General features: G+C 41.0%; 2 protein-coding genes across 2 annotated transcripts; both read left to right on the top strand.

The window, feature by feature from the left end:
- Positions 1–456: 456 nt before the first annotated feature.
- LOC103695784 (pentatricopeptide repeat-containing protein At3g56550) lies at positions 457–2973 on the top strand. Its single transcript, XM_039123502.1, has 2 exons — positions 457–2636; positions 2760–2973. Exon 1 carries the CDS (start codon positions 625–627, stop codon positions 2374–2376), a length of 1752 nt encoding a protein of 583 aa, XP_038979430.1. The 5' UTR covers positions 457–624; the 3' UTR covers positions 2377–2636; positions 2760–2973.
- Positions 2974–12018: 9045 nt separating this feature from the next.
- On the top strand, positions 12019–15366 carry LOC120109890 (nuclear pore complex protein NUP62-like). Its single transcript, XM_039123500.1, has 2 exons — positions 12019–12245; positions 12939–15366. Exon 2 carries the CDS (start codon positions 13353–13355, stop codon positions 15195–15197), a length of 1845 nt encoding a protein of 614 aa, XP_038979428.1. The 5' UTR covers positions 12019–12245; positions 12939–13352; the 3' UTR covers positions 15198–15366.
- The last annotated feature ends 320 nt before the right edge of the window (positions 15367–15686 follow it).

Raw genomic sequence — 15686 nt, 5'->3', positions numbered from 1 at the left:
CAGCCTCCAAGTTTCCAAAAAGGGCAATAAGTCTAAGATTATCATCAATCAAAGGTTTCATCCATATATCAGGGCACGTGATAACTAGTTTTAAAATATTTGATTTTTCGTTAATGTACTGGTCCATTTGCGAACCACGCGTAGTATTTAGTTGAAGGGATTAGTGCAGAGGAATAAGTAGAGAGAATAAGATGCATGTTATGAGCATTACACTTTATGATGGTTTGGATTGCACTACAAAGATCAAACTGCCCTCTCATTTTGTTGGTGTTCATGGAGTGAATAAGGATAAAACAGTTAGCCGTGGGAACAAGGACAAGTCCATTTCACAGCATAAGCCATGGAAGACCTTTGACCAACAATTAAAATTTATATCAGAGGAGAATATAAATAAATATCAGCAAGGAAGGGATGTTATAGTACTGTGCATGAGCCATGGAGGATCTTTCCAAAAAAAAGAAGAAAAATAAGAAGAAGAAGATCCATGTTCCTTGACGACACCATCACTCTTTACCTCTCTTCTTTTGGTAGTAGATTTATGAGGCGCATTGATTCCTTCGGCTACGCCTGTGTGTATTAATTTTGGAGCGCCAAGGTTGATTTACATGGGCTCGAAGACTCGCAATGTGCCGGGCCGCCAGCCTCGTCACCCTCCTCCAGGGCTGCAACAGCATGCGACGCCTCCGAAGAATCCACGCTCAGGTCATCGTCAGCGGCCTCCTCCGCAACCCCACCGTCTCCGCCAAGCTCCTCGCATTCTGCGCCACCTCCACCGCCGGCGACCTCTCCTACGCCCGCCTCCTCTTCTCCCACCTCCCTCCCCCTCTCCACCTCGACCACTGGAACTCCCTCATCCGCGGCTCCTCCCGCGGCCCCGCCCCTCTCGACTCCCTCCACCTCTACAACGCCGTGGCCCGGAGCTCCTCTGTTTCTCGCCCCGATGCCGTCACCTTCTCCTTCCTCCTCAAGGCCTGCGAGCGCTCCAAGGCCGCCGCCAAGTGCCGCGAGGCCCACGGCTCGATCGTCCGGATCGGCTTCTCTTCTAGCGTCATTGTCTGCACCAATTTGACCCGTTGCTATGCCGGGAACGGGCTCATAGGCGACGCGAGGAAGGTGTTCGATGAAATTCCCGAGAGGGACCTGGTGTCCTGGAATTCGATGATCGCCTGCTATTGCCGTGCTGGTTTGCATGAAGGGGCGTTGAAGATATATGACGAAATGAGGGTTCTGGGTGTTGGACTCGATGAATTCACCACCGTCGGGCTGCTTTCATCTTGCGCTCATGTTGGCGCATTGAATTTCGGTATCCAGGTTCAAGAATTCGCTGAGAAGAATGGTTTCTTGGAAAGGAATATCTATGTGGGCAATGCGCTGGTTGACATGCATGCAAAATGTGGTAGCTTGGATGGAGCTCGCCGGGTTTTCGGTAGAATGCGGAGGCGGGACGTCTTCACGTGGAACTCGATGATCGTTGGTTTGGGAGTTCACGGTCACGGCGATGAGTCGATCTCGTTCTTCCAAAGGATGCTGATGGCCGGAATTCGGCCGAACTCGGTCTCGTTTCTTGGATTGCTTATGGGATGCAGCCACCAAGGCCTAGTTGGTGAGGGTATCAAATATTTTCAACTTATGCATTCCGAGTTCAATTTACAGCCAGACCTCAAGCATTATGGATGCATGGTGGACATGTTTGGCCGAGCGGGCGAGCTTGATAGGGCTCTCCAAGTCATAAGGAGTTCACCCTGCAGCGATGATCCTGTCCTGTGGCGTACGTTGTTAAGTGCTTGCAAGATCCACAAGAATGTTGAGATGGGCGAGATTGCCTTTAAAAATCTTGCACACTTGTCAGCTCAGAATGCCGGGGACTGTGCTCTTCTTGCTGGAATCTATGCCAGTGTAGGAGATAGTCAAGGTGTTGCTAGGATGAGGAAAATGGTCAAGGATCAGGGTATTAAGACAACGCCGGGATGGACCTGGATCGAAGTCAATGGTGAGGTGAGGAAATTTGTCGTTGGTGACACTTCGCACCCTGATACTAAAGAAATCTATGAAAAGCTGAAGGAGATGGTTAGCCGAGCAGCTCCTCTGTGTTCTGCACCGGTCTCTTCAAAAGAAGATGCCGCTGTAGAGGCGTTGGAGGAGCTGTCTGAGAATGGTGGGGACTGTCATAGCGAGATGCTAGCAATTGCTTGTGGGCTGATGAAAACTTCTGAAGGGACGAGTCTTCGAATTGTGAAGAATTTAAGGGTATGTAAGGATTGCCATTCGCTTACGAAGATGGTGTCGAGAGTTTATGGTCGGGAAATCATGGTAAGGGACCGGGTGCGGTTTCATCATTTCAAGGATGGGTCCTGTTCTTGTAGTGATTATTGGTGAAAATTTGTTGCGGTTATAATTATGCAGTTTTTCCAGAAATCAATCGCAGCTTAGTGATGAGAGTTGGAAGGCCCCATGAACAACCAAGGGGCACATGCAGTAACATTTCATACACCTTGTCACAATGTAAAAGACAAAGGAGAGCCTTTCTCACTCAAAGACTTCAGCTACTTAAAAATCTCTGATATCATCACCAGAGGTTGGACTACCTTGAAAGGATCTTTCCAAGAGTGGGTTGATTGTGTCAAAGGGGCGATAAGGTGATGAGAACTAACAATTTCTTTCTTGAATTAAGTTATACAATGTTTTCTGAACAATGTCTACAGCTCCAGTTGTGGCAAATTTCTGATGTTTGCCCTTTGGTGCTTGTTTGTCAACCTCAGGAGCTTCAGACTGCTGAATGGTTCGCTACTTGAGAGATAAAGTGCAGATTCATCAATTGGTTGTTTGTTCTTTTTGAATACCGTTCAATAATGCTCATCTTGTAACAAGATTGTAACTTTATGGATATTTGATGTTCCAGAAAACAAAATGAATATTTCATGACTTTTCCTTATGACAATTTTGCCAAAGAAGATTCTGATATTACAATTTTATGATATTTTTTTTTCTTCATCTTTTTGGAGAAATATGGTGGTGTCCCCACTGTCCCAGACCAAATTTGGAATCTCTGACCTGAGCCTTGTTGGCAATTATGTTATATGAATTTTAAAAATTATGATATAAATATTGGGACATCTAATGAAACTATTACTAAACTAATCTTGAAAGTTGAACACATATGGCCAATTCAACCCCCCCTCCTGCCCCCAGTATCTTCATTTATTCATAGTTGATGACAGTTTGGTATTTGTTGTATTTGTTTATTTACTAACTACTTCTGATTCTCACCTGAGTCTATGATCTTTTCTTTTTTTCTTTGGACCAAGACACACATCTATAACAAATAAACCTCCTTTATCTGACCTTTTCAATAATCCGGGTTCTTTATGTTAAAGTAGCATAACTGGTAACGTGCCAACATACTTCAGCCAAGACTTTTGCATTAAGTAACAAGTTGAGACTAGATTGAGGGCCAAGAATAAAGTTTCAAACCATGATGAATGACATGACGTGACATGAAACTTGCTTTGTCTAAGCTCTGCTTTAATGTGATTTTGCTCATCAGTAAGGAAAAGAGATTACTAATCCATGCAAACTGCTCCTTTGCGCAGGCCGGTCCTTCTGCGAATAGGAGCGGGTATTAACCTTAGCCCCCTTTCCCTTTCTTTTAGTTTTCCTCTTCTCCCTGACCAAGTTATCTATCAAATGTCGAATGGAGATGACAACTCGGAGCAATTCAAGCCCACAGTTACGGGTTTTGAATGGTTCTATACTGAATTCTAAAAAACACGTTACTTCTCTGTCTAAGAACTAATTTTTCTAATCAAAATGGAGGGAAAAGTAGGTAATCCTTTTATCCTTAGAATCCTTGGATCTCTTTGAGGAGTACCACAATCACTTGGGACTACAGAGCACCAAAGAATGTGAGAAAAGCGGAAAACTGAGCACCTTAGAGAGAGAGAGAAGGGGGGAGGGGGAAGGAGTGGTTGGGTCCCAACTCGAGGAAAGGGGAAGCAGTGGTGTGGTGTTGCTGAGAAGAGAAGGAAGCGGCATGGAGCAAAGATGGATTTTTTTTTTTTTTGGTATAAGGGTTTGCAAGCAACGAAGGAGGTCACTCTTTTTCAAAGAGCTCTAGTCACTCTTCTTGTCTTTTTAGTCCAACTGCCAAGTACTTTATGTGAGGATCCGTATGGGCGTGTGTTTAGTTCCACATCAGTTATTCGCAGAATCAAGAAACCCAAACAATACCTTCTGGCTAGTCATTTTGGGTGAGGTCCTGGGTTGTTACAAATGGTATCAGAGCGGACCCAGCCCATAACTTATATGGACTAGGGGACACTGCAACACGAATTCATTGAGATTGACCACGGACCGATCGTGGTGTTTGTGATTAGATTTGAATAGATTTGAATCTTTAGGTTGATGAGGACGTCAGGACTTGAACGGGAGGAGTATGTGAGGACCCGTGCGGGCGTGTGTTTAGTCCCACATCAGTTATTCGCTGGGTAGATCTTGAGTACTTATACATAATCAAAGAATCTAAACAATACCTTCCGACTAGTCATTTTGGATGAGGTCCTGGGTTGTTACACTTTATCAGCTTGATAAGCTGGCTCTGGCTCTCTCTCCCTTGTTGGAGAGTTAAGGAGACTTGGGCAAGCCCATCCAAAAACTGGGCAGAGTTATGAAACAAGCACCATTAGAGAAATAAACACAAAATTCTGTTTAAATCTAGTTAACTTAAGGAACCTAAAGCAATAAGCTACAAGCTTGTAGGTATTAGTACATAAATCTAGAAAATACGAGCGTTAATAAGCAAATATGAAATATAGCAAGAATTAATTTGCAAAAATTAAAAAAAAGAAAAGGTGGTATATACTGTCACACCTCGAACCCAGCACCCGAGTTTGAACACATAACACAGCCGCACATTCTCTAAGGTAAGGCCCTAGAAAATATACAAAGTCTAAAATTTTTTTACAACATCAATATCCATAATAAAAAATGATCTTGATTTATAACGAATTAATAAAACTAATCCAATTACAAAATTTAATGATTCAACCAGAGTGGTGCTCAATTTATTCATCCCTTTCTATGTGATCTCAATCATAGCCAAGCAACCATAACTAGAATACTAAGCAACCTGCAACCTACAACTCTGAAAAGAAAAGAAAAAGAGGGTTGTGAGCTTTATAACCCAGTAAGAATCCCGAATCGTTGTACCATAAGTAATAAGAAAATAATCAATTAGCAATACCAGATAAAATGAATATCGTATCTATACTTGAAAAACTCATTTAAATAATATGCATATAATATCTTTTCAAAGAAACATATATATATATATATATATATATATATATATATATATATATATATACATATACATACATACACACACACATACATACACACACACACACACACATATATAAACATATATCTCAAATGTATCCAATTGTTCAACAACAATTTCTTATGTCATGTCATCTGTTTCTCATTAACTTGATTTACAGATTTTATATCAATTATCTTCCGACTTTGGACTAACCAAGATCATGACTCAGTTCAAGACTGATAATTTCATGCGTAAGCCCATGGAGGCTATATCCATGCGTTAAGCTCGTAGAGGCTATTCTATGACGATGTTAGTCCAAACTATATCTTATTTATCTGATTTACATGTTACTCTTGTCAAATTAGTTTTTACTTATGCAATCAATTTCTCTCAAATTCAAGGTATCCTTATTCACATAATCATATTTTCAATATCTGATACATATAATAACCATACGAATATATTTGTACTGAAAATCATATAAAATATGCCATCATATGCTAAACAAAATTTATCGATGTTTCTCATGATATAAATCTAACAGTACAACCCAATAAACGCACACACAGATATATAAATATATATATATAATTGGTGACCGAGTATAAGAGTTCTTACCTCTATTGCAATCCAACGCAGCTATAATGCTACCAATCCACACGTAATATGTCCAGTCAATTTAATATTAATATAATGCCAACTTATCCCTCATCAATCACTTGCTAGATTAATGAATCAATTATTCAGTAATTACTTAATTTTAGAGTTATTATATTTCAATTACCTATATTCTCTATTTTTAAATTAAAAATTAAATATAAATAAAAGGTCAGGGTCTTACCTCGATTTGAAAACTAGAGTATAAGATCTTATTGTCGACCCAACTCATGATTTGTGTTAACTTTCAATGGAAATGACAAGATTATATTCTAATTCACAAATATTTGTCCTATCAAAATCTGAATAGTTCTAATGGTCCAAGCTAATTGCAAAGGCATTTTTACCCAAATAAAAGAAAGGATATGTGTCAAAAAAAAAAGAGAAAAAAAGAAACAAATCACTAGGATGAAGGAACATCTGTTCCCATGCTATCATAATTAGTCGATTTGCTCGGCGAATTCAGATTCATAACTCAAAAATTCATTATCTATCAATAAACTTAATTAAGTAGCAACAGGATTGGAGAATACATCTCCAACATATTGTAGTAGGAATCCTATTTCATTCTAAAACCGAAATAAGAGTAACAAAATCCTTTATCACTAATAAAGTGTATCATTCCATAAAAAATTTAGTCAATGCATCAATCAACTTTTTATATATTTGTTATATACTTTGCTTTTCAAATAGATTTGATTTATTTATTTATTTATTTTGATATAAAATTTAAATTTTTATTTAGACACTATAGGAAAGCATCCTCCCCATTTTCAGCTTATCCTACTCTTATTTCTCCTACTCTTGGCCATTCCTCCCTTCTCTGAGTTGTGTGCAGAGATAGAGCCGTAGAGGAGTCCATTGATCATGTGTTGTTTGAATGCCCAGTTCAACGATAGATCTGGAGTAGGATGTTTAGTTGCCTCTTCCCCAGGATCAGGCATTGGAACCTTGAGATCTTCTTGCATCATGCAAAGGAGGGGAGGCACAGAGATGCTGGGGGTCGGGGCCTAGGTTTTTTTTGTTTTGCTACATTGCCTATCATATTTGGGGGGCAGGAACATGAGACTGTTTGAGAGCATGATCGAGATTCCCTTGATGAATGCAACAAGAGCCATCACCGATGCTTCTGATTTTATTCAGGCCACACTTGCAACTTCTATGTCTAGTGTGGTTCTTTTTACTTGGCAACCTTTACTCTTTGGGCTTCCTCAAGATCAATTTTGATGGAAATAGGAAAAATAAGGAGGAACTGGCTTTGTTATTCATGATCACATATTGTCTTTGGTCACGGCAGGTGGATGTCCATTGTATGACATGTCGGTCCTACTCGCCAAGTTGATAACTACGTGGAAAGGCTTGACATATGCCATTCTTGTTCTAGGAGCTGGCAGGTTCTTTTCTTCTTTTCTTTTTTTTTTATTTATGTAAAGGGAGGCAAAAGGAGCCATCCGATTTTTATTAAAAATTAATCGTATTTACAATAGAGATGAGGGGCAGAGATGAGTTATATTGTCAAGAAAGGAGAGGAACAGATGCGAGAAAAAGAAGCTAAATGGCTCTAAACTAAATGTCTAACAGCTTTGTTCTACAAGGTGATTCAAGAACAGCCATTTGGTGGATGAGAGTAGAGATGGAGTATCAAGACTTGAGCATCCTTTTGTTGGACACGCGAAGATTCATCTTTAGCTATACTTCTTGTGCCATCAAACACATCTATAGAAAATATAATAATATGGTTGATCGGATAGCATCTATGGGAGATGGAGGTATTGTTACCTCAAAAGCTAAAAGGCCCACTGATTGCCACGTAATAGTCTACATGGACCCTCTTCTCTTTATGTTTCTGCTAATGTCTCTGTTCTATTTGTTAGAACCCATTGATTGATTGATTATACCAAACTTAATCGGCTTTACCAAACTTCACCATTGATTGTGCCAAATATAGTTGGCCTTCATAAAGACTGGTTGTGCCAAACTCAGTCAGCCTTACCAAACTTCACCTTGATTGATTTGTGATTGATTGTGCCAAACTTAATCGATCTTACTAAATTTCATCAGCCTCCTAGTCTATATAAAGGCTGCTCATGTACATTGTAACAGACAGGCAGAAATACAATTTTTTTTCTTTCATTCTCCTCTTTCAACATGATATAAGAGCCGGGGCTTCGACCTCAGCAACTTTCACGGTCTCACTCCAAACCTCAGCAGCAGCGCATCAAACCCTACCATCAGAAACTTGGCGAAAGTAAACTTGGAAGGCGCGGTCTCGCTCCAAACTCTTGCAGCTCCTACTACTCTTGATTTAGTACATCAGTTTTTTTGTACATTCGTGATACAGTTTTCACGGTTGATCAACTTGCGGACGTCTTCACCAAAGCCCATCCTCCTAGCATCTTTCGATCTCTTGTTTTCAAACTCAAGTTGGTGTCTACTTTGCCGCCTTGAGTTTGAGGGTGGATGTTAGAATCCGTTGATTGATTGATTATGCCTAACTTAGTCGGCTTTACCAAACTTCACCATTGATTGTGCCAAATATAATTAGCCTCCATAAAGGCTGATTGTGTCAAATTTAGTCGGCCCTACCAAACTTCACCATGATTGATTTGTGATTGATTGTGCCAAACTTAGTCGGTCTTACTAAATTTCGTCAACCTCCTAGTTTATATAAAGGCTGCTCCTCTATATTGTAACAGACACGCAGAAATAAAATTTTTCTTTTTTTTTTTCCTAATATGGTATCAGAGCCACTGATCACGTAACCTATTGCTATCCTCTCTTCCGCTTTTCTATGGTCGCCGTCGTCGCTCGCAGATCCTTTGTTTATTTTGCCTCATTTGGGGATAGCCGGAGCTCCAGCCTCGGCGGCTTTCAAAGCTCCTTCTTCTCATCAAGATCCTGATAAAATTATAGCCTTCTTTTTTCTTCTTTTTCTCTTTAATTGTTTGACTTTCAATTAAAAAATGTTGGGCTGTCGTGGGTGTTTTTCTTCACATGAAGGGTGGGGGGGATTTGGGTGTGTTTCTTCCCAGGTGCTTCACGTGAGGCGCTCAATAGGTTTGGGTGTTTGCTCTCCCAAGCCGAAAACACAACTATTCTTCTCACACTTTTTTCTTTTTTCTGTTCCTCCATGGAGGCGGCTGTGACATGTGTCAAAAACATGATGAAAGTAAATTTGGCAGGCGCAATCTCGCTTCAAACTTTAGTAGCAGCGCATCAAACCGTGTTATCAGAAGCTTGGCGAGTAAACTTGGCAGGCGTGGTTTCACTTCAAACTCCAGCAACAACGCGTCAAACCGTACCGTTAGAAGCTTGGCGGGTAAACTTGGCAGGTGCGGTCTCGCTCCAAACCCCAGCAGCAGCACGTCAAACCATACCGTCAGAAACTTGGCAGATAAACTTGGTAGATGCAGTCTCACTCCAAACTCCAGTAACAACGCTTCAAACCGTGTCGTCAGAAGCTTGGCGGATAAACTTGGCAGGCGTGTCTCGCTCCAAACTTCAGCAGCAGCGCGTCAAACTGTACCTTTAGAAGCTTGACGCGTAAACTTCGTAGGTGTAGTCTCGCTTCAAACTCCAGCATCAGCACATCAAACCGTACCATTAGAAGCTTAGCGAGTAAACTTGGTAGGTTTGGTCTCGCTTCAAACTCCAGCAGTAGCGCGTCAAACCGTACCATCAGAAGTTTGGCGAGTAAACTTGGCAGGCGCGGTCTTCCTCCAAACCCCAGCAGCAACGCATTAAACTGTACCGTCAGAAGCTTGACGAAAGTAAACTTGGCAGGCGCGGTCTCGCTCCAAACTCCAGCAACTCCTACTCCTACTCTTGATCTAGTACGTCAGTATTTCAGTACATTCGTGATCTTGTTTCCATGGCTGATCAACTTGCGGACGTCTTCATCAAAGCTCATCCTCCTAGCATCTTTCGATCTCTTGTTTCCAAACTCAAGTTGGTGTCTATTTAGCACCTTGAGTTTGAAGGAGGATGTTAGAATCCATTGATTGATTGATTATGCCCAGCTTAGTCGGCCTTACCAAACTTCACCATTGATCGTACCAAATATAGTTGGCCTCCATATAAGCTGGTTATGCCAAATTAGTCGGTCTTACCAAATTTCATCTTGATTGATTTGTGATTGATTGTGCCAAACTTAATCAGCCTAACTAAATTTTGTCAGCCTCCTAGTCTACATAAAAGGTGCCTCTCTATATTGTAATAGATAGGTATATATATATATATATATATATATATATATATATATATATATATATTCAACGCTACTGTTATTGAAAGAGGATTATCTCCTCCTAAAATATTTTAGTTAATTATCTATTTCTATTTTCTTGATAGGACCCGGGCGGTGCTGCTTTATTTCCTATAGGGGGCGTTTGCTATGGGGTGATCGTTCCAGAATCAAGGATGATGTGGGTGGAGGTGATGAGATCACCGCGTTTGGTTGCACCACGGTGATCCTACGTGGTGGTGATCCTAAATCACCTCCACTCCTCCCATCACCGCCCAACTCGGTGATGGGATACCCGATCTTGAGGTCGGAAATCCAAGATCACCCCAGGGCAGTGATTCTAAATTGACAATTAAAGACAAAAATACCCCTCAATATACCATCAATATATTATGTCAATGCTATATATATATATATATAATATTATATTGATATTATATATTATATTAATGATATATTATATTATAATATATTACTAATCATATTATTATCTTATTATTATTGAAGGATAATTTTAAATTATAGTAGAAAAATATTATTATATTTTATATTTATATAATGAAAATATTTAATATATTATTCCTATTTATCTTATTTTTCTAATCAAAATAATTATTAGTATTAAAAAATCTATTATAATTATAAATAAAAATATTAATTCCATAATGAAAAATAAGATATTTTTTTAAGATTAATAATTTATAGGAGTAATAAATATATATTTTTATAGAATATATTAATAATTAATATATTGATATATATATATAAATTTTATTATAATATATTTTATATAATTAATAAATATATGATAAAAGCTACTAAAAGTAGAATATGTGACAAAATTATGACGCTATTATAGAAATTAGCATATTGACTTGCATTTTTGATTCATGAGAATTAAAAACACATAAAAAATCTATCTAAAATATATCAGGGATATTTGTGGTATTATATGGTCGGTGATTTTGGATCTCCATACCATATCAAATAAGTTATTTATGGATACCCAGAAATTTTTAATTACAGGATTATTACCTACCAAACACATTGATTTCAGATTACTGGGATCAAATCACCTCAGTATTCAAATCACCGGGGATCTTAAATCACCATGATGATTCTGTTGGGGTTACCAAACGCCCCCAATAGTTTTCAGAAAAAGCACTAGCGTTCGTTTTAAGCAGTCAGTGCTTCTAAGTATTTCAATTATTTTCCCCGGCTCAGATCTTTTTTCTCCGCGCGATGGTAGAGTGCCCGCCCGTAGCCACGGCTCGCTCCACGGATGCTACAGACTCTCCCTTTCTCTTTCGGTTCGTATTCTTCTAATTCTTGCCTCTTTTTTCTCCCATCTCTCTATCAGTGGAATTTGGCCTCGGGAACACAAAATCTGTCCTTTCATATGGCTCTCAGCTGGGTGGTCTACTCACTGCATTTAATGACTATGGTTATCTTTAATTTGCCGGTGGCCAAGGTTATCTGCCTGATATATTTGGATGTTTGGGTTCCTTCGTTCAGAAGGAACCATTATACTCTGTGATACTCTTTTGTTTCTTTTTTTTTTTTTTTTTTTTTGGTACATCAGTGACACTATTTTGTTTGGAATCTCGCTTTAAGCTCCGCTTTTTATCAAAAAAAAAAGAAGAGGACAACAACTAGATATTGCGTCCAGTAGTTGTTTTTTATGGTGAGAAAGATTGGCATGAATTTTCTGGTGAGTAATCTCACCGGGTAGGAGGACAACAACTAAGCTACAAGATGATTCGGATCAGGTACGAGGTCCCGACACCGATAGTTAAGTAACAGAACTCCCACTGCTTGCCACGTGACGACCAGTTGGATTTTATATTTTATTTTAATTCAATTCAGCGTTCTTTTATTGTAAAGCTGAGACCCTTGGTCTGCCTCATATATATAGCTGAAGACTTGTCACGAAATTAATCGATCGGTACGTTTATTGTCGCAGATCGAAATCCTCCCATCTCAGCCATCGAAGAGAGTTCGCAGCCATGTTCGGCATCACCAACCGTCTGCTCTCTCTCCCGTTCTTTTTCCTTTCTTCTTTTTTTTTTATTCTTGTTTTTTATGGGTTCTAGATATGTTTTTGGATCCTATCAGTGAGAGTATTAGATCGGTTTGTGGATTTTCTTAGTTTGTTTCGATTCTTTTGGTTTGGCTTATTTTATGCTCTCGTGGCGACTTTTTTCGGAAGGTTTGGATTCGGGATTTTGTTTCCTGTTTGCTTCTTGGGAGATCTTCTAGGCTTTGATTCTGTGGGTTTGATTTCGTTGGTATGCTGAGCCGCTTGCATGTCTGTATTCAAGCAGCAGAAATCTTGGTAGATTGTTTTGTTTCTCGACGTTCGACTTGGTAAAAAGATTTGAAGGATTGAAGTCTCTTTATCAGTCTTGATGGGAATTCGAGGTAGCTTTTCTTCATCTTTCTTCCTTTTCCAGTAGTTAGTCGCCGCCAGTTCGCATGCTATGACTGAAATTTCTCCTGCTAGATGGCTTATCTTACCTTTTTTCAGCTTGATTTTTCCTCCACATATGAGTATGATATTTGCTGCTGACGAGCAGCATTAGCTATTTTACTAATCGCTTTGCTCTGCAGCATAGTAACAAATTTTCGTAGCATGCCATATGCTCAGGTTTTCTCGGCTTGTGGATTGTCTCATTTCACCTCTTCTCTACTTCTGATGGCTGCTATTCTGCTGTACAGCATTTGGGCAGTCTTCGAGTAGCCCATTTGGTTCCTAGTCTGTCTCGGCAGCAGCCAAGCAGCTCTAGCACTAATCCGTTTGGGTCATCACCTAGCCAATCAAGTCCATTTGGTGGCACATTTCAGCTATCACAATCACCAGCATTTGGCAGCAATCCTTTTGGTTCCTCCACACCATTTGGTGCATCAAGTCGACCAGCCTTTGGCTCTACAAGCACCCCTGCTTTTGGTGCCACAACCAATCCCTCCTTTGGCTCTACATCTTCTCTGGCCTTTGGTGCCACAACTACGCCAGCATTTGGTTGGACAACCGCCCCAGCATTTAGTTTGACACCCACGAGTACCCAGACTTTTTGTTCTATAAGCACACCAGCCTTTGCTACTCCAAGTACCTTAGTGTTTGGTTCTTCGGGCATGCCAACATTTGGTGCATCAAGTCAACCAGCCTTTGGCTCTACAAGCAGCCCTGCTTTTGGTGCCACAACCACTCCGGCCGTTGGTGCTACATCTTCTTCGAGCTTTGGTGCCACAACTACGCCAGCATTTGGTTCGACAACCGCCCCAGCATTTAGTTCGACACCCACGAGTACCCAGGTTTTTGGTTCTACAAGCACACCAGCCTTTGACTCTACAAGCACCCCTGCTTTTGGTGCCAGAGCCACTCCGGCCGTTGGTGCTACATCTTCTCCGGGCTTTGGTGCCACAACTACGCCAGCCTTTGGTTCGACAACCGCCCCAGCATTTAGTTCGACACCCATGAGTACCCAGGCTTTTGGTTCTATAAGCACACCAGCCTTTGGCTCTACAAGCACCCCTACTTTTGGTGCTAGAGCCACTCCGGCCTCTGGTGCTATATTTTCTTCGGGCATTGGTGCCACATTTGGTTCCACAACTGCCCCAGCATTTAGTTCAACACCCACGAGTACCCAAGCTTTTGGTTCTATAAGCACCCTAGCCTTTGGCTCTAGAAGCACCCCTGCTTTTGGTGCCAGAGCCACTCCGGCCTCTGGTGCTACATTTTCTTCGGGCATTGGTGCCACATTTGGTTCGACAACTGCCCCAGCATTTAGTTCAACACCCAAGAGTACCCAGGCTTTTGGTTCTATAAGAACACTAGCCTTTGGCCCTACAAGCACCCCTGCTTTTGGTGCCAGAGCCACTCCGGCCTCTGGTGCTACATTTTCTTCGGGCATTGGTGCCACATTTGGTTCGACAACTGCCCCAGCATTTAGTTCAACACCCACGAGTACCCAGGCTTTTGCTTCTATAAGCACACTAGCCTTTGGCTCTACAAGCACCCCTGCCTTTGGTGCCAGAGTCACTCCGGCCTCTGGTGCTACATTTTCTTCCTGCATTGGTGCCACATTTGGTTCGACAACTGCCCCAGCATTTAGTTCAACACCCACGAGTACCCAGGCTTTTGGTTCTATAAGCACACCAGCCTTTGGCTCTACAAGCACCCCTGCTTTTGGTGCCACAGCCACTCCGGCTTTTGGTGCTACATCTTCTCCGAGCTTTGGTGCCACAACTATGCCAGCATTTGGTTCGACAACCGCCCCAGCATTTAGTTCGACAACCGCCCCATGCCCGGCCTTGACAAAGCAAGTAGTGGCATGGGCTCACCTTAAGGGGGATGTCGACACTATTAAGAAAATGTTTGAGGAGCAGCCTGTGCCAACTGACTATGTTGAGGAGCTATTACAAAACATGATAGCTGAAGAGAATTTATCAGGGTATTGCTTCAAGGATTTTCGGGACTCTGTGTCACAAATTCTAAATGAAATAAAGTGGCAGCAGTCAATGACTCTAGGCTCAGTAGTGGAAGAATTGACTGCGGCCAAAAGCAAGGAACTCTCCAACATACGACAGTCTGTCAACCGGCACAAGTCTTTGATGCGAGACTATGAGAAGGAACTGGTGACTGAGATCAGTCGCAAAGCAAAGCTTGTCAAGAACAGAGGAGAAATAATGACCCGGATGACCACCTTGGAGCAAGAACTTGAACAAGCTAAGACTGAATTGGCTGAAAATGAGGCACAAATTCAGAAACAAGATGAAGCAATTAGTAAAGCAATAGCATCCATGACTTCTATTTCCTGGGAGCTTCAAAAAGCTAAAGAAGAATCCAGACAAGTAGTGGAGTCACTTCGAGCTGGAGAAGAGGCAGAATCAAAGATGAAGCAGCTGGGGGGGCTGCAGTCTTCAATAGCAGTGCTGCTTAAGTTTGAAATGCCGCAATGTCTCCCCAGGACTTCTTGAATTTGCATTTATTCTGTGTATTTTCTTTCTTCTTTTTTTTTGACGAATCACGAACCTGAGTTATTTTTCCTATCAGTGAAACTTTGATCTTCTTTACAACTCTGATGGTTTGTTCATATTACTTTTCTATCATATTACATTCAAGGTTTCCAGTTCTGGTTTGTTTCTCGATTACCAGCAGATTTGAATGGACTATCATAAATGACACTTTTTTATAAGTTGTCACCTTGTTGGACATTTGATGTTTCCAAAAATAAAGAAGATTTTTTGATTAGTCATTGTCCTGCAATATTTCGTAATCTCCCCCCCCCCCCCCCCCCCCCCCCCCCCCCCATGTTGCAGGGTATTGTAAAATATTAGCTGAGCATCATGATGCATGAAAATTTTGATAAACTGATCCTTTACATGACATGCTTGATTTCACCCAAACCAAAGTGTTGCTGGAAACTGGAACCGGGGGCGGCCGTCGGCTGAGAAGGAGGAGCTCTG

Source organism: Phoenix dactylifera, chromosome 1 (assembly GCF_009389715.1).
Source record: "Phoenix dactylifera cultivar Barhee BC4 chromosome 1, palm_55x_up_171113_PBpolish2nd_filt_p, whole genome shotgun sequence".
NCBI classification, from domain to species: domain Eukaryota; kingdom Viridiplantae; phylum Streptophyta; class Magnoliopsida; order Arecales; family Arecaceae; genus Phoenix; species Phoenix dactylifera.
Note: the sequence above shows the minus strand (reverse complement) of the source record. Positions and strands in the feature narration are given on the sequence as shown.